We start from the raw sequence: 23,375 nt of genomic DNA, 5'->3' as shown, positions 1-23,375 counted from the left end.
CTGGGTTTCCCAGCAGTCTTCAATTCAGAACACACATTTCCCCCACTTCAGCACCAAAAATAAGTGAGACAGACATATATAAAATGACACACTTTATTAAAAGTTACATTCAGCAGCCATGGACATATTTACTTAAGTAGATTTTAATTGCCAAGGAGCTTATAATTATAAATCCCTCTAAGGCATTAAAAGCTCTTAGATGTTTTAACTTTTGCAATCATTTCATATAAATAGGTAAGGTAAATGATGCCTGCCTAAGAAGAGGATACCCCAGCTGCATTAAACAAAGATATACATATAAATATATGTATAAAACAATGGGTTTTTGTTATAAACTCATTGATGGGATATTTCACAACCTTTAAATCTTGGATCTGGCCCTGCAACTACTACCCGCACAAGCAGCCTCCTGTTTAAGTTATCCCATGTGAGTGTACAGATTGCTCACATGGATGAGAGCAGGGCAGGGCCTAAGTTTTGACAGAAACAGCAAAAATGCCAAAACTCTCATTGAAATATATATACAATCTGTGCAAGTAGCATCACCTACTGTCACTGATTACAGAGGTCTCTCTTGGAAAGCTATCGACACCGGGAAGGCACCGTGGCAAAGACAAGCCAACATCTGTCAGCTCTTTCTTTTTGATGCTGCAGCTCTCCCTTCTGAGGAGCAGTACTTGGGCTCTGGAGCCTTAGGAGACGTCCTTTGGGGTGCAGGACAGAGAGAGCACCAGCAGCACCCAACTGCAGGCCTGAGCTCAGGGCACAAATCCATCGAGCCTCAAGTTTTCCCAGCTCCAGCAGCAGAAACCTCCCTTGGTGTGCAGTGGCACAGCTGCTTTTTCTGAGTGTAAACAAGAAAAGTGCCAACCAATTCCAGTATTAGCCAACCACCCACCCCCTTCAATAAATAATGATAGCTTAATTTATCTTATAATTGAACTGTGCTTTATATGCCTCTAATAATCACACGTGTGAGGAAGAGGAAATTGCTGTTGCAACAGAAGCTGTGACTAGATCTGGTGAACTGCATAAATTAATTTGAACTAATACAGCTGCAGGGTCTGAGTCTTCAGCAACTTAGTGCTGACTTTACGTTTGTGGGCAACTCCTTTGGCTTTGTGACGTACAGAAGGTCTAGTCAGAGGCAAGTAGGGTTGTATCCTACACCAGTGGCTGGTTACAGTTGTGGTTGATGCAAACTCCCAAAATTAATTCACTGCAAGCCCCTGGGCGCTAAACACTACATGAAGCCCCATCCTCACTGGCCAGCGAGGCTCATGGAAGGAGGTTTTCCCACCAAAGCGATGCCGGAGCAGTAGCATCAAGACCTCATACACAGCAAGCGTGAAGGAAAGGCACACTCCAAGATTTATCCCTAAAATATTGAAGACAGCTGCTTTTCTGTTCTCTGCTTTGACCTAGCAGCTTCCCTACCACCAGCTCACCAAGCCACAGCCGCATCTACTCCAGCCTCAGAGGCAAAGACATGGCACCAACCAGCGTCACCCAGCCCCTGCTGTCTCCACACACTCCCTCTGGCCTGGGGAGCAGCTGATGTCTGGCAGCAGCCAGGCTGTGAGCCCACCAGCAGAGTGGAAGAAAATTCAGTCTACCACCACTCACTTTCACTGGCCTTGTGCCATTTCTGGTATTTTTGAAGGACACAATTGAAACCAATGGGAAATATTTCAACGGTAGAAGAATCGGACCCTAAAGTATATTATTTTTATCTCAGCCATATCATTGACACAAAAAAAAAAAAAGAAAAAAAGCTTCAAGAACAGGTTTGAATTTGGGATAGAGTGAAATGCCCCTTCCCTTTACTCTACGTCTGCTGGTTTGAATTGTGCCTTAAATAAGAAAACAGCATTTCTCCAAGGAGAAACTGGGAATATTGGAACCAATATTTTCTCCTTTGATCAAAATGGTATTTATTACAAAATGAAAAGGTTATAGGGGAAAAATCACTGCAAAAAGATTTTGGTTTAAATAGCAACTCCATGTAACAGAGGTGCATTTTCAAATGCACCAAGACAATCTGGTAACCAAAGCCCACTGAAAATGAAAGTGAACTGAGAACACAATTCCCATTTGTGCCACAAAAAATCTTCTCCTAAAGGACACAAGAGCCCTCTCAGGCCCTGTGGAAATCCTGTAACTTTTCTTTTAAGCCGTCCCAAGAAATACAAGATACAGTAAAAACCTGCACAAGTGACTTGGCTGCTGCCTTTCATAGAGCCCAGAGCTGGAAGGAGCTCCTCTGATATTGCCCCCCTGTCCCCCACCAGCCAGGCCAGGCCTGCCAGCCCTTGAAAGCAAGGAGGGCAAGCAAAAGCATAAGTCCATGATCTTTAGCTCAGAAGAAAAGCTGGCAGAATACAGTGCTTATTTACTCAAGTCAACTCTCACTGAAGATGAGTTTATGGAAGGTAATGACACTATTACAGCTCCATACAGAAAGATATTTCTAAGCTTTTTTAAAAAAATAAAATCCCATACACACTTCAAACTACAAGTATAATTTTTTTTTTTTTGTCCTGAATCCTCCATTGGAACTTGAATTTAAAACACAGTTTAACTCCTCCGTATGTGAAATCTCATGGCCACATTAATCGAAAACATGTGAAGCCAGGAGAAAGAAATCACTTCCAGTTATGTTGTCAGTGTTACGTGCATCACATTCTCACAGCTGTAGATCCATTGTGCTCCGTGTTATAAATAAGAAATTGCATGGTGACAGCTAAAATTCAAAAGCGTTAATGTTTCTCTTTGCAACTCTTTTTCTATTTTTTCTTTTTTTTTTTCTCCAGTCTTTTGAGGCTTCTCCCCTTTCCCTCCAAGTAGAAGTTACTTGAAGCAACATTACTGCTCACCCGACAGACATATTTATGGTAATTAAAAAATAGTAAATGCCAAGCAAATATGACTAATGTTGCTATTTGGCAAATAAGCCAGAGACAACCTATTGAATCTGATCCAGGCTGTCGTATTTGTGTTAATAAACATCTCTCCTTCTTCTGTTCAGCTCCGTTATCCCAGTGCTTTAGGGAGAAATCAGCTCCCAGGATGCAGCCAAACGCTGCCCAACCTCCGTTGCAGCCGAAGTCGTCGAGTCGAAGAATACAAACGAGCTCCCTTGTATCTCTCACATTCTAGGTTGTGGTCCCTTTCAACCATGAAAAACAGCTACAAATTGTTCCCAGAGCTAAACCACTTAACATCTTGGCACTTGGTTGTTTTTAACTTTGCAACAATAGGCACTGTTCACTCCTCTCAATCTCAGTTTTTTTATTCTATAATAAAGCGGGAATACTGATGAAAGGCTAGTCACGGCTTCTCCCCGTGGTATCAGGGTGGTGGCATGTGATGATTCACATGGGGTGTGTTTGATCCAAGAAAGCCCAGCCTCTGCTTATTCTTCCTTTGTTCTGTCATCTAAGGTGGAAAGGCAGAGAGAGACGAGTTGAGATTTTCTTTTTTTTTCTTTTTACTATTATTTAGCAGTCACAGAGCTAAGATACATATAAGCAAAACAACAGGGAGTGGAATTCTTTTCTTCAGCATTGAAAATTACAAGTAGGAGATGTCTTTGAAGTGGGAGATCTGTTTCCTGCAAAGTATGGACATTTTATTCTCATTTGTACATTATTCTTATCCCCCCGCAGGTCTTGCAGTGTATTATTTGCACTGCTATTGTGCTGTGTAGCCCTGCAGAGGGTCAGCATTTGCACTTGGTGCTGCACAATCACGGAATTAAAAGATGGTCCCAGCCACACAGAGTTTAAATTTAAGCCAGGAGAGAACAGATCCAGCCAGAGGGGGATGAAAAAATCCCACCAGGATAGTGTGGGTAAGCACAATAGGCAATGGTCTCAGCACATCCAGCCTAAACCTTTGTTGACTTTTTCACAGGGAAAAAGTTTTAAGGAGGGATTTGAAGGGGGATAATTAGATAACTCTGTTGATGCCACTGAAGTGCTTCCCATAAAGAAAACACCAAGATGCTTTTCTGAAACTGTAATGAGCAAACAAGAGGTGAACAGCATCTGTAGCAAAAAAGGGAGCTGGCCTTTTGATCCTGAAGGGAGAGCAAACATGGCAGAGGGTTTAGGCAGGAACTGGGCTTTAAGGGGGGCCAGCAGCTTGTGCTCCATACGGGAGAGAATGGGGAGCCTGAGGAGGGGCACCAAGACAAGGGTGACACAAGCAAAGCAACAGGCTGGGCAAATTGTTTTCAGAACAGCACTGTCGATACTCTTAGTGGGGGAAAAAATCCAAGTATGGGACACAGAGGGCTTTTCTCCTGGCTCCCATCAGTATGCAGCTATTCCTGACACTGCGCCGATCTCAGCGCCGGGTTGTGCAGCACCTCCACATGCACAGCCCTTCATCGCTCTGGCAGTTTTCCCTCTGTCCTTGCATACCCACCAGCAGGATTTCATAACTAATTCCCCCTTGGCTTTTCTCCTTACCTGTTCTCTGTTATTGCTGATAGAGTACAATTTCATTCCAGACCTGTATCAGTGTACCTACTCAGAAAGCTCACTGGAGGGACAGAAGAAAACCTTCCTAAGACAAAAGTCTCTTTTGTAACAGTGTCCTGACTGTGACCGGATGAAAGGGAGTGCATTCACCCACACATGCCCACACTGCTACCCATGGCAGGGTACTTACCTGTTCCTTGAGCTCAGCGAGCTGACTGGAAAGCTGTTTCACAAGGCTCATGGTTGACTCCAGCCTCTCTTGCAGGTTCCTGATTTCGTTCTGCTCACTGTCGCCTTCATTGCTAACCAGGGACATGGCTCTCATCCGAGGGAACCAGTCCAAATTCTTCTCCTACGTGGGTATTAGAAAAATGGGCCGTGTTAGTAGGGGTTTATGCAGTGCTGAAACTAGAGAATGAAAACTCAGGATTTCTACTCAGTGGATGACACAAAACAAATGACCTTAAGCAGTAAATTCAGAAAGTATTTCACACAAGCATTTTCATTCTTGGTTCTCCTTAGCTACAAAGCAGGTACCAACTGGAAAATCTTGGCTGCCCACAGCTGCACATGTGTGGCAGCGTGGGCAGTGTTGGCACATTCATCCACGGCTCTGGCATGCAGAAGTGCCTGCTGGGTCAGCTCTAGGGAGACTTCTTTGGTACACCAGCACCAGGAAAGCCTGAGTGCTCCCTGTGCTTTGCTCTTAAGTGTATGCAGGGACACATTTCCCCACTGTCTCTTCAGCTTGGCTGGTCTCCCATCTGTTTCGGCCGTCCTTGCAGCAATGTCAGCAAGCCAACACCAGGAAAACAAAATGAGTCCTCTCCAGACCGGCCTCGAGGCTTATGCCTGATGCAAGAGCAGAGGAACCTGGATTCAGCCGCCCACAATGGAAGATTTGGGGTCCTGGGAATGGCTTAGGATTCCACACGCTATTCAGACCGTGTATCTCAGGTAAATGCAAGCACAACCCCACGGCCAAGGGTTAACTTGCTAAGGACCAAGCACTCTATGGAACAGCACCGAACTGGGGTGTTTCTCAGTCCATGGACTCAGGCTACGAATTCAGTCATGCTAAAAACCCCGTGAGTAGATGATATGAGTCAGGAAGGTGCTGTGCATCTGCATGAGCCTGAACTGTCTCAATAGCTCAGGGGCATGGATATCTGTGTGCAAAGCTTGACAGACGGAGGAGACGGAAGGGTGCAAGACTAGGAGGAGTGGCAACCACGTGGCCAGCAACCCTCTTTGCCTGGAGGCATGAGACAAGGGAAACAGGTCCTGCACCAACGCACCTCTGCCCTCCACCTCAGGGGCAGTGGGAGGATGTGGTTAGGTCATATGCACCGTGTTTTGCAACGGGCCTCTACGGACACGTGCACTTGATAGCTTGAGATGAGAAACAGAATGAGTTGGAAGTGTGTTTCTTCCAGTCCCCTGAGCTGCTAATGGCCCCACACAAACAACGCTCTACCGGGAGGAACGAAAAGGAGTTCTTTCCCAAAGTCCACCCACAAAACTCCTGGAAGGCAAGAGCTGTGCTACTTATGTTGTCCAAGTATTTGGTAAAGTTTTAAGTGCATCAAAGTTGCTGTAGTCTTAGATTTTGCCTCTATTTTTTTTCTATGAAAATAGAAAAGCCAGCGATGATACTGCAACATTCACAGCTGGGCAGCCCAGAGCAGTTGCACATGAGCAGGGTCCAGGCAGGCCTGGCCTAGCAGAGCTGTGAGCCCAGGGATATACCAAGTGAACACGGCTCTATTGTGCTTCCAGAAAAATTTCCTTTCAACTCTGTAGTGCTCTGCCCTGATCACCAAAGCCTCTCCTCCTACTGCAACATGATTTAGAAACAACCAAGCTAAGCCTCAGTAAACATGGAAGCACTTATTGTATTCACGTTTCTCCACTATTTGCATTATCCCAGTCCCCTAGGTCAGCCTGGACAAGACCAAACGCAAAGCCATACAAACTTTAGCTTTTTTTCTCCTTTTTAACTCAAAACTTCTAATGAGTTTTTGCCTGGCTGTTCAACCTCTGGTCCTGTCACCAAACCAAGGAGGGAGTAGGACCGTGCCCCCCAGCCGCGGTTTGCAGCCCAGGGCTGTCAGCTGTGTGCGCTGGTGGAATGAGGCCTCTTTCCTCGCCGCTCACTTCTCCAGCCTCGTGATCTCATTATGACAATTTACTGTGGTTACGCATGATGCCATTTTCAATGGGTCACAACTCATTCAAATCAAAACCTGTTTTCACCAGCTCTGCTGGTGAGCTCGAAAGGAGCGCACGTGACCTTCCCTGCTGGATATCCCCGGCTGACATGTGGAGCGGGAGGCTCCTATTTCTGCTGCATGCGTTCCCGCTTACAAGACCAGCATTCATTTTCCACCAGTACGCTCCCATATTTATTTTAAATTTATTTTGGCCGGGATCTAGCAGAGCATTCATCACGTGCCCAGCATCAAGCACAGGTGTACTCATTTATACTAAGCTTAGTTTGTGCACAGTGACTTTCTGGATCAATGCCTTTTTTTTATTTCTTTTTTTTTCAAAATGTTTGCCAGCAAATTTGTCTGCCACTACAGGCACAGAACGTTAATTCAAGGCAGCTACAGAGAACAGAGCTGCACTTGTATCTGAATGTTTCCTGGAAAGCTCTGGTATCTGCACCCATTACAGCTCCTCTTGCTTGAACCACCTGAAGATACCAAATGGAAGGCCACAGGAGCCAGCTGAGGGACCAGGAGCCCCTTCAAGACTCAAAACAACACCAAAGTTTCAAAACCAGGCTGCACAGGGAGAGCAATCTGAGACTCCATCATTGCGATTCCTCTGTTTGCCGAGAACTGCTGCCAGGATTGTGAAATGCACTTTGCTGGTTTTGTTTTCCATCTGCCACTCCTTCAGGACACAAGGCAGGGACCGACAGCTGCTTTGGAAAGATTTTTGTGGACTGACCCTCCGCAACACTGCAGCATCCAGAGGAACATCACACAAATCTGTGCAGATGCAAGACATCCTGGCTCAGTGGCCTTGCCTCTCTTGAGGCACCCAGTGTCACCTGCTTCCCTCCTCCTCAGCACAACATCACACTTCCTGGAAAGAGGGATGACCAGGGGCAGGTTGAGAGTGCACAGCACCTCATCCCCTGCCACAGGTTGCCATGGTGCACACGGATCAGATGTGGCTCCAGCTGGAACCACCCTGCACCATGTGCCAGCTCATCTTGGCCACCATGAGCCCCAGAGTCACAGAAGCTCAATGTCAGACTCCACTCATTCACGTGTGCTCAGCTTTGCCTTCCTAGAAATGCTGTGATAATCTCTTCCAGGAAAGAAACCCAGGCGTGGTTTAGCTACAGATCAAGAAGATCTGGGCCTTTTTTTTCCGAAGTATCGTGGAGGATCAAGCAAGGATTTGATCCAAGTTCTGGCAGAAGCTGATGGGTTTCCAGGGACCAGAGACCTCATGAAAAGATGTTACTGACTTCTACAGGTTTTCATTACAGCAGAGAGGCAACAGGTCAAACACCTGCCTGCTGGTCTCACTTGGTAGTCCCAAGTGCTGTGTTGGGAGCAGGCAGGACTTAGCTTCTTGGTTCTCAGCTGTAATACACATCTAATGAAATCAGTCCAGCTGTGTGTCTTTGTCATGCAAAATATCAGAAAGATGCAAAATTCAGTAGGAGACACATTCTAGCCTGCCAACCTGTCTTCAAGTTAAAAATACTTATCTAGCTTCACCAATAGTTCCATTATAGTGCACACAGCAGGTACATTCCCTTGCTGAACCACATGCTTTTGCCAGTCAATATTATCTTATTTTTTCACTGCATTATGAACTGCAGAACTTTATTAAAGGGCAGCATGAAAATTAGCTCTGGCACACAGCCCTGTTTGCTGAGTCTGTGCGACAAACAAACAGCAATTGCTGCTGTGGACAAAAAAAGTTTTGATCGCAAACCTGCCAGGATCCAGAAGGCAAATTGGACAAGGCTCCTCAGTTGAAAATTTTAGTGATCTGCAAATGTTCATGGGGGAACATGCACTCTGTGACTGCTCAGCAATGGGAAAGCTATTTTTACCTCAAGGTAATTGCTTGCCAATTAACTGGAGGTCATTAACATGTTTGTACAACCCCAAACATTTGTTCTAGGACTTAAATGTTTATGGGCTTGGTCCAGGGTTCACCTTGACCAACTAACACCTTAAAGCTGTAAAACCCCAGCCTCCTCCACGCTGCATGTGCACTCCTGGGGTTTTGCAGGATGTTATCCGTCACGCCTTACCCATTACTCCTAGAAACCCAACCGTTTTGCCCAGGCTAGCATTCACTCAGACATTCTGAAGCCCGTCTGGAACCGAGAGGCAATTTGGAGGAGAAAGGTAGGCTGCTGGCAGGGAGCAGGGCAAACCTCTGCAAACAGCTGTCACGGGACTCAATCAACAGCCACCAGGTTAGTGTGAGGTGACACAACTCGAGCATTAATGAGCTCACAGAGGGCGAGGTATGTGGATGGGACACTTTAAAAGGCAGTAGCTGCCTCCTGGACAAATAATTAACTGTTAAAATGTACCAAAATCTTCTTTCTAAACAACCGAGGTTGAACACAGTAATGTTGTTAGTTGTTACTTTTATTTCATCCTTGCACAGGACAGCAGCCCAACCACAGCAGCCCACTTATGGACTGCAGCATCTTCCTGCTCCACGCTCTTCCTGCAAGCATGACTTGTGCCTTGCAGAATCCATATTTAAATATACATCTGTGTCCAGCCAGACAGGAAGGCTGCAGGGACAGAAAGGAGCTACAGCCTCCTCTCTCCCCGCCAGTTCAGCTGGGAGAAGGGAAAAAAAAAGGGAAAAAAAAAAAAGGAAAGAAGGGCAGGTGGGGCTTGCCAAAAGGCTGCGGGCCAAAGAGACTGCACACGAGCAGAGCAGACATTTCGTGTGGTGATCCAGCGTGCTCCATCCTCCCCCCTCGGCTGGCAGCACTCCAGTGGGAATCTCAGCTCACCCGGGGTGAAACCTCTCTGCAAGGTACTCTGGGTACACATAGCCGCGAGGTGCCGACGGCGAGGGCACATGCCTGAGAAATCACAGGGCCTAGGGGATTTGCTACTTGTGTTTTCCGAGAAACCTCAAACCCTTTTGCTCAGAGCAAAAATCTGCATCTGCCTCCTGCAGTTTTCTGTGCAACTCTGCTTCCCTTCTGTGGGCTTTTCCAGGGGCATGGCAGAGCGGCGGGCTAATTCCTCCCTTCAGGAAAACATTGCCATTTTTTCCGACTTTGCTAGCCCTGGGTGAGCATGGATGGAGAAAAGACTGAAGAAATTAATTTAGCGTTTCTATAATTTGTATGAGTCTCTCTTGAGCCATCCCTGTCCTGTTGGCACAACCAACTGGCTTCAATCGAGCTCCCACGCTGAGCTGAATCCATGCCTCCGGAGTAATTGGCAGAGGGATGTTTCTTTAGGAGGTGCTGGTTTCACAGGCTAGCAGCGAGATGGATCAGCTGCAACCAGCAGGAAAAACTGGGCTGAGCCTTTAAAAAATAGATTACTAGATAACAGCAAGAGAAAATAGGTCAAAGAGTAGGACAAGGGGGATGAAGTCGAGGAGCAAAGGCAGCCTAATGCATACTTTGAGATGGTGTCACGGCCACGGCTCCGAGTGCCACAGCACCATCAGCTGTGCCAGGCTTTCACTTCTCCAGCAGTCTCCACTGCAGTGACTCTCAGTGCTTTCCACCCCGTGACCCCTTGTTGCAACATGAAAACAAGCCGTTTCAGGACTTCCCTCCTATCCATTCACTAAGAAAAGCAGCGATGACTGCTCGTGACTCCTCCTGGGTTGTGACCTCCCCAGCTGCACGCATCAGGGCAGGACAGAGGCCACCCTGTCCTCCAGCCCACCGTTCCTTGTCTCACATGGATTGTTCACTCCTTGGTGACTCAGCGAGGTGAGCAAGACAGTCAGCAGAGGGTTTTGTTACCTGAGAGCAAGGCTAAGAAAATGGGTTTGCTCAAATCCCTCTCTCCTCCTCAGCTGGATGGTCACTGAAGTGTGCAGAAGAGGAGCACAGACATCAATCACCATGAGTCAGGGGAGGTTTAGGTTGGATATGAGGAAAAGGTGTTTCACCCAGAGGGTAGTTGGGCACTGGAACAGACTCCCCAGGGAAGCAGTCACAGCACCAAGACTGAGTTCAAGAAACATTTCATTTGGATAATGCTCTCAGGAACATGGTGGGTTCTTGGGGTGTCCTGCATAGGGCCAGGAGTTGAACTCGATCTTGATGGGTGCCTTCCAACTCAGCATATTGTATGATTCTGTGGTCACTGAAGGATGCAGAAGGGGGGCATGGACATCAATCACCACTAAGGTTTGCTACCAGCACCCCGGTGTGCTGCCCTGGGCTATTCCTGGAGTTCCACCCTGCAACACACACTCATGGGCACACTACGAACAGCAACCACCACAGCAGCCAAAAAAAAGCCTCCTCAAGCTTTAGGAAGACTGTAGCCTCTTTAGAGAGACCATAGCCCCTCAAGTGCCCATTGGGGTGGTAAAACCCTGCTGCACCAGTACTGAGGAGAAACAACATTGGCCACCCCATGGCCTCCGTGGCTGAGGAGTGGCTCTGCCAGGAAGTAGGGCACAGCTTCACCCTCTGCCACCCCACTGTGTCCTCGGCATGAAGGCAAAACAGACCCCTGGTATTGCTGCTCTCCAAGCAGGCAGCCCGTGTGCCCTTTCAGGCACGGGAATGAACAGACTGTTCACTCCCTTTTTCTGAACCAGCGCCTTGAATAAATACTTGAGTGCTGGGTACAAAGAGATCTATTTACTGAGAATTATTCTGTATGTCTGAAATGTAAATAAGTCCATCCATTCCCTTCCCAGATATGCTGCCCATATAAGCAGAGAGGGATCAGTCCAAACGACTTTTCAAAAGCTATTATTTTTCTGCCCAGGGACAGAGTCTGGTCCTAAAAGTCTGGAGTTATGTGGCTCCTACAGCCACCTTAAAAAAGGGATTTAAAAGATTTAAGCTATCGTGTGCTTTAGATGACACAGGGCAATAACCACTTTGTGATTTAATCACAGACAATAATAATTTGGTTCAGTGCATGATTCAGCTAATCCACAATTTGATAAACGTTCATCCTAAACTACAAACCCAAATAGCTTTCTGCAAATCCTGTTTGACACTTTAATGTTAAGACTGTATTTGATAAGCAATATGTGCTGTACAAGAATATAGGGAGGGAAATTAGGAATTGTTATGCATCTATATGCATCCACGACAGTAATTCAAAGAAAATAAAAATAAGCCCTTGGCAATTACAGATAAATCTGTATGCAACAAAAAAACTAATAGGTCTGGCTGGGTCTGTACTGGATTGATACGTTACAGCTCCCAGAGCTCACAGAAAAATAGAGAAACCTGTTTCCCCCTGAAAAAAAGGTTGAAACCACAACACTGACCAACTGTTTGCTTTAGCAGTGTCATTGATGCATTTACTTTCATTTTAATTTAGCTGACTTTTTGAGGGCTGCAACAGAACCTATCACCGTAATTCTGGGTAATTGTGAGACTGATATCCAGGCCAGTCAGTTATAAATGTCTCAGTGTTTCTGTATCAGCATTCCCACTTATGATATCTCTGCAAAAATTATGGTGAAGAATCATAATTAACCCCAAATTGCAAAGATTTTTCACTGATGCTCTACAGGGCAGTTTCAACACTCAGCTTGAAGTTCTGTAAAGAACAAGCATCCCAATATTTCTGCTTAGCAAACACACCAAAGGAACTTGGCATTTCCAAAAGATGGAAGGAATCATGAAAACAATTTTTCCAAGTCAAGGCCATAAGTTGGAATGTGCTCTCACCCCTGTTGCGGGCAAGACATGTTCATTTCTCAGATGCTACTTTCTTCTGCTGTTTCAGTTGCTCTCTGCCACCTTATCTCTATCATAACCCGAAGAATTGATATTCTCCTCTGCAAATCTTCAAGTATCCCAACACCACCATCTAAAGCTAGGATGTGGTCCTTAATATTTGTGCCCTTGATATAGATATAATTATAGATTTGTGCAAAACATGAGTTTATTTTTCCACATTCCTGTGTTTTTATGTTGTTAGTGGTTACGAGACATACTTTAGGAAAAACACTTCAGATTATTCATTTAAAATAATTAAATTATTTCTGATATAATCCCTGGATCTTGTGCATAACGAAACATCTGGTACGGAGATTAGAAAATAAATGTTCTTGGATTTTTTTTTTCCTCTTTTGTTAAACAGATGTTGTTGATACAAAACACAGAACTGTAAATCATAGCCTGCATGTGGACACAGACTGTCACTACTGAGCAGAAATTTACTGTGGCTAGATAGGGGTTTGAAACAGCAATGAATCACTGGCTTACTAACTTTATTCACGTGGGTATGGTTTCAATATTCTGACATTACGTGCACATGTCCTTAAAAAAAGAACCTTCTAATGGCAGCATGGGAGGCTCTGGTTTAGTTCCAGCTGCCTCGGTGGGGGAAGAACAGCATAATGCAATGGCAGTCTGGCAGACCTGGCAGGTCTCTGTCTCTCTCCTCACAGCTGGTTCAATGGCTGCTGCTGCTGCTGTTGAACCCCTCAGGCTCTGCTCTTCCAGTGCCACAGTGTCCTGGGCAATCCTGTCACAGAGACGTGCCGAGCTGCCCACACAGCCCCACCACTGCCACCAAAATCACAGAACATGCCAAGCTGGAAGGATCCACAAGGATCATCGAGTCCAACCCTCAGCCCTGCACAGGACCATCCCCAGAGTCACACCCTGTGCCCCAGAGGATCATCCAAACCCTCCCTGAGCTCTGGCAGCCTTGGTGCTGTGCCCACTGTCCTGGGGAGCCTGTTCAGTGCCCAACTACCACCACCCTCTGGGGGAAGAACCTTTTCCTAATATCCAACCTAAACCTTCCCTGACACAGCTCCAGGCTGTGGGTCCTGTCTCTGGTCTCCCCAGAGCAGAGCTCAGTCCCTGCCTCTCCTCTGCCCCTCCCAAGGAAGTTGTAACTGCAGTAAGGTCTCCCCTCAGTCTCCTCTTCTCTAGTTGAACACACCAAGGGCCCTCAGTGTCCTCACACGGCTTCCCATCAAGGCCCTTCACCGTCTTTGTTGCCTCCTTTGGACACTCTCTAATGGCTCAGTATCTTTCGTATATTGTGGTGCCCAAAACTGCCACAATATTCAAGGTGAGGCCACTCCAGTGCAGAGCAGAGCTGAACAATCCCCTCCCAGCTCTAACTTCTTTCTCCGTCTCCTTCCCCTGCTGCTCCTGACATCGTTTCAGTGAATTCAGCGCTGGTTTGCCAGACAGGCTCCCGCCGAGCTGAACAGCAATGGCATTTCTGCTTCCCATTGACCGTGTTTCAAGTGACCGGAATTCCGATGCCTCTCCGGCCCCTGGCCATTCTTACCCCCACACTCCCACACTGCTTGCACCAGCAGGCTGAAGCTCCCCCTTCTCCTGTTCTCCTTTTAATATTGATTTTCCTTCACAAAACATGCTGGCAGGCGCACTCCAGACACTGAACTCCAGACAAAAGCACGTGGCACGAATCCCACTGCAAAGCAAACATACCCTCCAGTACCAGGCCCTGCTGGGGACATAGATGATGTCTGCTCCTCAGGGGCATACAGCTGCTGAGGACATCACCAACTTTGACCTGTTTTTGTCAACGTGCCTGCTGGTTTGATCCAATGAACCAGGGCCTAACTCCATGATTAGATTCCAAACCATGACCTCTACTTCCTATCTTTTGTAGCACAGGATTCAGGAGCATACTTGTTGAAATTTATGGCGTGGTTTTTTTTTTCCACATTTAGTTTTAATTCTCTGGTCCTGTCACCTTGTATTTTGCAAGTAGTGTCCATTTCCTAGCTTTAGCTTTAATTTGGTGTAACAGAATCTTTGGGAAATACAAAGACTCAGCTGGAGACTCATTTTTCAGAGGCTCAGGACTTGACCTTGTTCTCAGCTTTACACAGGCAGAGCTTTGCTGATTGCAGTGCGATTGTTCTGGCTTAGGATACTGCCAGAGCCAAGGCATTTTGAATCCTGATATGATGTTCCTGCTTTAGGCCCATTTTGACTCTGATGTATTTTGCACATGGGGCGGTATGAAAAGACAACTGAAAGAACAACACTTTCTTTTAAAATTAATAAGAACTATCACCTATCACCACCCAGCACTGCTTTTTGAAGTAACGATGCAGTCATGCACGTACCTTATATGTGCATAAAATCACAAAACTGTTAAGGTTGGAAAAGACCTGTAAGATCATGAATGCACATACTTGAGTATCACTCAGAGGAGAGGAAAAAAAATATCTAAGTTTCTCTGTGAAGCATCTCTTGACAAAACAGCAGCAAACGATGGCCACTTTCCAGCCTTATGGGCCTGAACACCATCAAACTACTACCAGCCTGCTCTCTAATCTCTTGCCCATGGGCAAGTCAAATACTTGCCCATGGGTTTCTCTGCACATTCCTCTGCACATGCAAACACAATGGCTCAGCACTGGCCCCGTGCCAGGTCTGGCTGTGGCACGGTGAGCAGCAGATCCCACAAGGTGCCACCTGCCCACTGGGAAGGAAGCACAAAACACTCCTATTCCCTTTGGAAATAGGTGGAAACCAGCAAAACCGGGTCCTCAAGTTGAAACATCTACTCACTCAGGTTTGTGTTCACTGTGTGCTGCTTTCAGAAGCTGCAGGCATAGATCAATAAGACCAAAAACCACCACGCTACCCTGTGACCGTTTATCTGCCTATACTATATTTTCATTTAGTATTCTAGCTTGCATTGGTAGGAAAATATTAAAATGGATTCTCTGCACAGATCTGCTTTTTCTTTTTCTTCTTTTTCCCCCCCAGCATTTAAATATGGTTTGCTGTTCAATTAAACTGCATTTTCTCCTGAGAACAAGCAGATGATCAGTTTCACAAACCCGGAGTTACAATTTTCCTTCAGCAGCACCCAGCAAAATGAAAAACAGAAACAAAACATTTTAATCACATGTGTATAAAATACACAGGGTTCATTAAATATGATTTAAAGTGGCTTGTTTGTTTTGGAGACTCTTTAGAGCTCCTACTACCCCAAACTCACAGAAGTGTAATGTGATTCCTGATCTATTGAATTTTGGAGGATGGCTGTAGTGGGTTCCATTATATATAAATTGGATGCAGCCAATTTACAATCCCCAATATATACTTTTATCTCAAAATGCCCTGTGAGGCAATTGTGTAAAGTACTTTATCAGGGATTGCTGTTGGTAATATTGCAAGATTTCATGATGTAAAAAATACATCAATGTCATTTAAATTGAACAAAATGGTTCCCAGTTTTGTTTTTTTTCCTGTAGAGCATTTTTAACCATCTTCTCAACAAATTTGTTCAATAAATACTCTATGAAACAAACATTTTGCACTTTGTCCCACAGATGCAATTTGCCAACCTGATTGATTTCTTTCTCTACAACTAATCTGATTTCTTTAGGCTATATATCTTCTCTTTTATTAAAGATGATGCAATCTTAGCTTTTTATCATACACACATCCACCACACTAAAAAGAGAGAAGATTCCACGAACTAGCCTTGCAACCAAACAGAAAAACCTGACACAAATCTCATAAAGCTGGTCCCAAAAGATAAATGACACAATGAGACTAAAGTTATACAAATTCAGAAACTTATCCATGCACAGTAATACAGGCCCATGGATTTTTTTTTCTGTGACAGATACAGAAAACAAGTAACTTCATCATATCTGTAGCATCTTGCAAATCAAGCTCACACTAATGTTGCACCCAATCCTCCCAAAATCTTGCTGTCTCTACACTGTGAGAGCTCAGAAGCAGAACTGCATTTTTTGTAGCCTTTCCCTGTTTTACATCTTGCAGAATCTCACTGCTATGTTTTGAGTCCAACCAAAGTCATGCCTATTTACTTTTAAATGGTGTTCCTGGTAAGGCAATGACCTCGAACTTATCTTTTACTGATTGTCCTCATGTCTTTGGGGAAACCTGTAGCCCTTCCCTTCCTCAGCATCTGCAGTTATCTGCCTTGGCTGTGGACAATTTTTCAGCCTCTCTCCTACTCAAGCAGCCAGAAGTTTAGTATACCACTGTAATACAAAGAACAATAATTGTTTTCAAATGTTGCAATAATATTCTCAAACAGCACTGGAGCATTTTTTGTCTGTTGCTTCACCCACAGAGCAAAATCAAATGAATTCAGTTGACATGTTTCGGGATCTGCTCATCACATTGTTCCTCTGGGGTTTGCCTTCTTATCACTACCTGTGATCCCAGGTAAGGCCCAGTTTTCACTAGGCAAAACCCTACACAGCCAATCCCAGGAGAACTGGGGCTCTGCTACTGCCAGGATTTTAAGCACAACAGTAGGTGCCTATCCAGTGCCTTGGAGAGCCTTTTCATCATCTGAAATCACAGACTAAAGGTCTGCCCGCATGCAGATCCATCTCAAGCCACATGTTTCTTTAACAAAGGGATAAAAGATGGCTTTTGCAGGCTGCCTGGAAAGTTAACAGCTCCAGTCTCTGGCAGGTCAAGGCAAGAGTGAATTCCAGCAGGGAACCGCAGCCCGTGTCCTGCCAGCAATGCTGCTCAGCTCCAGGGCGCTCCAGCTGGAACACCTCCACCCCGTGTTCGTGGGGATGTGCAAGTTTCAAGGAACACAGCCTCCTGTCCAGACCCCTTCCTCGAGTTTTTAAGGCCAGGAGCAAGCGAACAAACAGGAACCCAACTAGGCTCACTTATTTTCCTTTGCAAACTGAATGAGTTGAAGTTGGAAGGAGGACAAGGGGGCTGTGACTGCACTGTATCACCAAGGCAGAATTCATCTTTGTATCAAAATCAGTCTTTGAAGCCTAAATACTGGTCAACAGACAGGTGGCCAAATCTTTCAAACACAGAGGAAATTAATCTAAGCTTACAACTGAGCCACAATATCGCAGGGGACAAAAAGACTAGTGCTGGGTCATATCAAACTACTGACTCTGGACCTCGGGGGGGGGGGGGTAAAAAGAAGCCCAAATCTCAATGAATATGCTTTCTGGAAGTTTTAGGCTCCACTCTGTAACTTGCAATCACATTACAGCTTTGTGTTGGGAAGTGATTTCAAAGGACAGAGAAAAAAGGACAGGGTTGTGTTGGTGCTGGGATCTGTCCCTTCAGGAGTTAACAAGAATGTGAGGGGTTAAGCAAAGAGAAGGGTTCTGTGGAATGGCACAGCCATTCCCTCACCGAGCCAGCTGGGGGTGAAGGTTATCACCACACCCTCCCTACTCACAGCAAACCTGCCTCTGCTGCAGCACCTGCCGCTGATATCCATCTTTCTCCCGCTCCAGCTAACGGCATCACTTCTAGAGAGGCAGGATCAGATCAGATCCACGGTTTCCTGTTCAAGCAGCAACAGGATAATTAATTTTGCCTGTAAACTTCAAGCCAGTAAAACCTCAAGCTTTTAGACAGAGGTACCAAATGAAGCCCACCTTTCCCTTTGTTTACCCACACCTCACACACCACCTGGCCAAGCAGGTCAACTGAATTATTTATGGCAAAGAGCCCATGTCTGGAAGATGCAGAGTCCTTCAAGCAGAAAAGAAGATGCTCAGCTCTCTTGTTGAATAGGAGCTTTGTGCAAAGATGCAAAGTCCTCACGTGATGCTAACTTTTCATGCTTTGACAAACACACAAATGAGCAGGAAAGCAGCTAATTAGGCATGTTAGTGTGATTGCTTATTTTATGAAGTGGAGAGGGAGGTGTTCAGCACTTTCATGAGATAATAGTGTAGAGGCAAAATTGTACAGAGAAGCAAAAATAGCAGTGGACTACCTACAGCAATTATCATTATTTTTGAACAACAAAAGCAACAATAGAAAAATAACTCACAGCAGAAAGAACAACAACAGCACCTCAATATATTCTGTACGTGTAAAAGTGGATAACACTTGGATACATGAGGATAGAGGGACCTTCTCTCATATACCCAAGCAGTGGTTGGACCTATGCAAAGAACAGTTTCAGCTCTATTTTAGTGACTGCATCACCACTCGATAGCTCTGAGGTCCTCTGTGAACTTGAGCCAGGCCTTGATGCAGAAAAAGGATTTTCTCTGGGACTTGGTGCACCTAAACTGAAGCCACAGGGCCTGTGCCCACAAGGAAGGACACAGAGAGCTGCATTCTCACTCGCTCTTCTATTTTGAGCACAACAACAACAACAAAAAAAGGAGCAGTAAATCATCTATTTAGGTATATTTCTTTAATTGCTTATTTTATGAAAACCCAAATGCAGACAAAACCAATGCTGTATTTCCTAGGAAATTAGCCTGTCTGCGAGACCTCAGATCTTATTTAGCAGCCAGCTTTTGTGCTCTTGGTATTACTGCCATGGTAAGTAATTACTCATAACGTGACACGCATCCTATCAGCCTTTTAAAAGCAATTAAGAAAAAGTTTCATTGCTTAATGATATGTACATACATCTCATCCTCGCAAGTTTTGCTTTGATAACATCTGCTGTTTTTTGGAGGAGAGCCAGCCTTCAAAAGTAAAATAACTCAGCCCTAACAAAGGGAGCATTATTAGCTTCCCAAAAGTTATAAACTCCACGCCCCACTCCAGCACAGCGTTTGTGTGCACTGGTCCTGTAAGGATTTTCAACCCTGTGAGTTGCCAGAATTCATGATAATGAAGAAGCCTTAAAAATACAGCTTATCTACAGTGAGCCAGTTGAAGAACTCAGCTCACCATCCCTGGCAGATTCAGCTGTGGCAGCTGAAGGGGTCACTCTGATCAGCTGTGTGCTGATATTATCCCACCTATGAAGAGGCAACAGAATCACTGCCGTGTCCTCTCCTCAACCAGCGCAGTTTAGACTGGCGCGACTTCAGTGGCCATCAATTTGCACATTAGTACTCTGGGCTGTGAACTGCAGCGTCTCTTTTCCCTCCCTCCTCTGCTATTGTTGCGGTTAATTGCGACACAAGGGTATGGTGGACATCTGGGGGAGGAAACTTTTCAAACTGTCTGGGATGAATCACCAGAGTGCACGTGAAAAGCACCCGCAGTGTCTTCCTGACATCCCAAGTGTATCTTCTGCAGCATTCATGCTGTACCTTGGATTAACATTTCTTTGGTTTAGGTCATTCTCTCTACCTGTCCAGTGTTTAGTGATCCTTGGATGTAACAAGAATATCTACAGACTGGAGATAAAAACTACCAGGGAAATCTTTTACCCCCAAAATTCAAAAAGATGATGGATAACAGAAAAGAAGAAATCCTGGATGTCAGAACTTTTTTTTTCTGCTCTAAAGAAGTTATATTTTAAGAGCAGAGGTCAACAGCCCTCTTAGTACATATTATTTTATTACATTCTTTGACAAAAATTGACAGCAGTAAAGAACAGCTTGTTCCACAAACCCTGCTCCTGCCCTCCCTGCTGTCAGCATGCTCTTCTCCTTTCTGCACAGCACTTTTTCACTGCCTCCACCTCCCCTGTCCGAATTCCCTTGGGACCTGCCTCTTCTAGAACCCCTACGTGGTTCGCCTGGGGATGGCCACTGACCACGTCAGACATCAGGGGAGCACACCAGGGTCTGGCACCAGCGAGATGACTTTACGTTCACTAACTAACCCTGGAGCAACCTTTCCCAAGGTGTGAGGGGACGGGTAGCCAGGCTCCTGACCCACAGCTGTCGGGCTCCGTAGGCGCCACTTGGCTCACACTTGGGCTGTTTTGACAGTCAACTACTTCTGCTGAGGTCGGTTAACAGGAAAAAAATGCCTTTGCAGGCCACACACGGGTGCGCCGGGGACTGTACGTAAGCAGCTCTGGCTCCGAGAGCGAGCTTGTCCCCTCTCCCTGCTCCTGTACGGGGCGGTCACAGCCTCATGGAGAGACTCTGGCCAGGATCTGAACCCTGGGAGCAGCTTGGTGCTGCCACGGCTCACATCACACCTCCGCTCCCGAGGTGGGAACACGGCAAACAGAGGAGCGGCGAGGCAGGAGAGAGAGGGATGCCGAGAGAAACGGGCTGGCGCTGCCCAGCACACAGCATGGGCACAATGACAACTATTGTGAGGCTTCTCAATGGCTCATTTGGCATCGTTCCCAGTGCTGCTTTTGAATTTAACACCCACTTCTGGGTATCTAATAGAAAAAGAAGGCAAAAACACGAGGCTGGAGGTAGGAAGAACAGAAACAACAGCACTGGCTCAATGGAGCCCTAAATTCAGCTCAATTTTCAAACTTCAGTATTTAAAAACAAGAAACAAAACAACTAGAATGTTTCAAATGGAGAATGCATTTTTCCCCACGACATGGAAATGCCATGGAGAATGCATTTTTCCCCACGACATGGAAATGGCCATAATATTTGCTAAATACTTCTTCTATTTAATAGTTAAAAAAAAAAAAGATGACACCTTCAAAATATCTAAAATAAAGCAGCTAAGATATTTTGTCACATGACCAATGCCAGGTCATTGCTGTGCCACAGAAGTGCTTTTAAAAGAACTGAATGACAAGACCACTGCTCAGAATTCCAGGCTGGTGCTGCTCAACCTGCTGCTTCATCCTTGTAATGTTGATGGGAATAAAAGGTTCATGATCCCAATGACCACAACAGAGAACAGAACTTTTAATTTCCCACCAAAGATGCCTTGCTTTAGAGGGATAGTCTAATTCATGGCAGTATCCTTTACTCTTAGGAACATAGGCTGGTTTGAGAGCAGTTTTCTCAACTGAGGAGTTATGTAATTGCACCAATTACATCTAATTACATAATTAGAGTAAATAAGTAATAATATAACTAGGTGCTGTAATTATGTAATTATGACAGGTAGCACACTAATGCTGATAAAAGCCATTATGAAACTTGCTAAGAACTGTGGACAGAGCATGCAAGAACAAAACTTTTAGGGCTTCGTTTGCTCAAGTCTTTCATTCTTCCAATGGGCAAAATAATTAATTTAATTGCTATTCCAATAGCCTTTTAGTTTTGCAAATGAATGGAGGCACAAATCACAGGCTAATTCATATATGTTTTGCTGCAAAAAATCAGTAACTAATCATCTACATTTTTTTTACCTCCATTTCTCCATTTACAGCTACCAAAGCTTAGGTGAAATCTGTGTGTACAAATTATACCTCTCAAAAATGAAGTCTAAAAATTTGGACATTAACCTTCATTGTTCCAGTTATGGCATTAAATTGTCTCCTTTGACAAATGGACACAAGGAACATTCAAAAATTGCTGTATCGATGTAATACAAGTAATGTGTATCTCTCTGGCTTTGCTATGGATGGTGTTTCTGGTCAAATGGGTCAGATAAGCAGGAATGTTTTCTGCAGGAATGAAAATTCAGTAGGGGAGTCATTCATGCAATTTTTCAGAGCAAATGCAAGGTATGTAGCCAGCTTTTCAAAGTTCCTGTCCTTTTGGATATTGTATAATACCTGTCTGACTTCATAAAAAAGGCCCGGAGAACAAACAAATAATAAAGCCTACTACCCTGATTTAATATTCATTGATATTTCACCTGATAAGTGATATAAGATAGTGTGCAAGAAGAATGGGCATCACTGGAAGAGCTGAAGTGCTTTATTCCTACCATCTCCATAAAGTAACTGCTTGAAAAGCTTGAGGTGCATAAACTGTGTGCTGCTTTACAATACATTTTATGCTTGACACTTTTTTCTAAAAAGAAAGAAAAAGAAAAATTAATACCTTTCTTTATGAAAGCTGGATCGATACTGAGTACTTCTATCACTGCTCAGACCAGTATGTTAAGCACTGAAGCCAATACAGAGCTGCTAGGAAAATCAAAATCACAGGGAACACCAGGAGTTTGCAGACAATGTCCATAGTCCAGATGAAGAAAGCAAAACTCCTATGACCCAGGGTCTTTTGAGGCCAAAGACATGCAAGATAATGGAAATGCCTCAAAACAAACCACCCTTGGAACAGAAATACAAACTTGGAAACCTGCAAAAATATTGTCTTTGACTGAGGGGTGAGTACAACATCTCCTACATGTTTCTTTCCCCTTCTTGAACTAGAAAACTGGAGAAGTGAACTATGATGCATAAATGACTCCCTTCCATTTTGGCACCCAGCCTTTCAAATAATATTCCAAAAGAAGAAAAAACCACAGTATTCCTATTTTGAATCAGTTGTAATATCAGCAAGCCTTCAAATCAGAGGCTTCACTGTTTGCTGGACAAATGATACATAGAAAAGACTAAGAGTCATAAAGAAGATAGTCAATTTTTGGGTTCTGACGAGGCTGTGCAATGGAGAAGAGAGATTATGAGAAATTGTAGATGCTTTCTCTGGTGCTTAGTTAATACTGATAATCATTCCAATGTTACTTTTTGCAATACTTCATGAGAGAGTAGAAGACAAGTGCAAATAATAATTGGTTCCTAACTACAGCTGTAGGGGTAGTGAGGATGATACTTGGAGCTTCACTCTACTTCCTATTAAAGAAATTACTGCAGTAGGCCCCAAAATTTTGACCCTGTATTTAAGGGGTCTTAAGATCTGAGCCTTGAAGATTTGATTTGGGTAGAAATTCTCTCGAAGTAATCTGTCTGTCAAAACACAGAAATGGGGTTTGATCCATTAAAGCTACAGAAGCAGCCACAGAAGGCATTCCTAATCATAAATAAAAATTAATAGAGTTAAGAGAGGTTTTCCAGGAGTATGAATCACAGAGTTTTTGCAGCCGTATTCTGGTATAGTATGAAATATAAAATCTCATTCTGGTCCCCTCAAAGAGGTCCTGACACT

At 44.7% G+C, this 23,375-nt stretch overlaps 1 protein-coding gene across 1 annotated transcript in view; it reads right to left on the bottom strand.

Annotated features, from left to right (window-relative positions):
• Positions 1-75: 75 nt before the first annotated feature.
• Positions 76-23,375, bottom strand: part of ITPR2 (inositol 1,4,5-trisphosphate receptor type 2) — a 239,252-nt gene continuing 215,952 nt past the window's right edge. Inside the window, 2 exon segments of the mRNA XM_032688283.1 lie at positions 76-3,438; positions 4,678-4,839. Coding sequence (XP_032544174.1) covers positions 3,352-3,438; positions 4,678-4,839 — 249 coding nt within the window. The 3' untranslated portion in view covers positions 76-3,351.

The sequence above is a fragment of the Chiroxiphia lanceolata genome, chromosome 5, assembly GCF_009829145.1.
Source record: "Chiroxiphia lanceolata isolate bChiLan1 chromosome 5, bChiLan1.pri, whole genome shotgun sequence".
NCBI lineage: Eukaryota > Metazoa > Chordata > Aves > Passeriformes > Pipridae > Chiroxiphia > Chiroxiphia lanceolata.
Note: the sequence above shows the minus strand (reverse complement) of the source record. Positions and strands in the feature narration are given on the sequence as shown.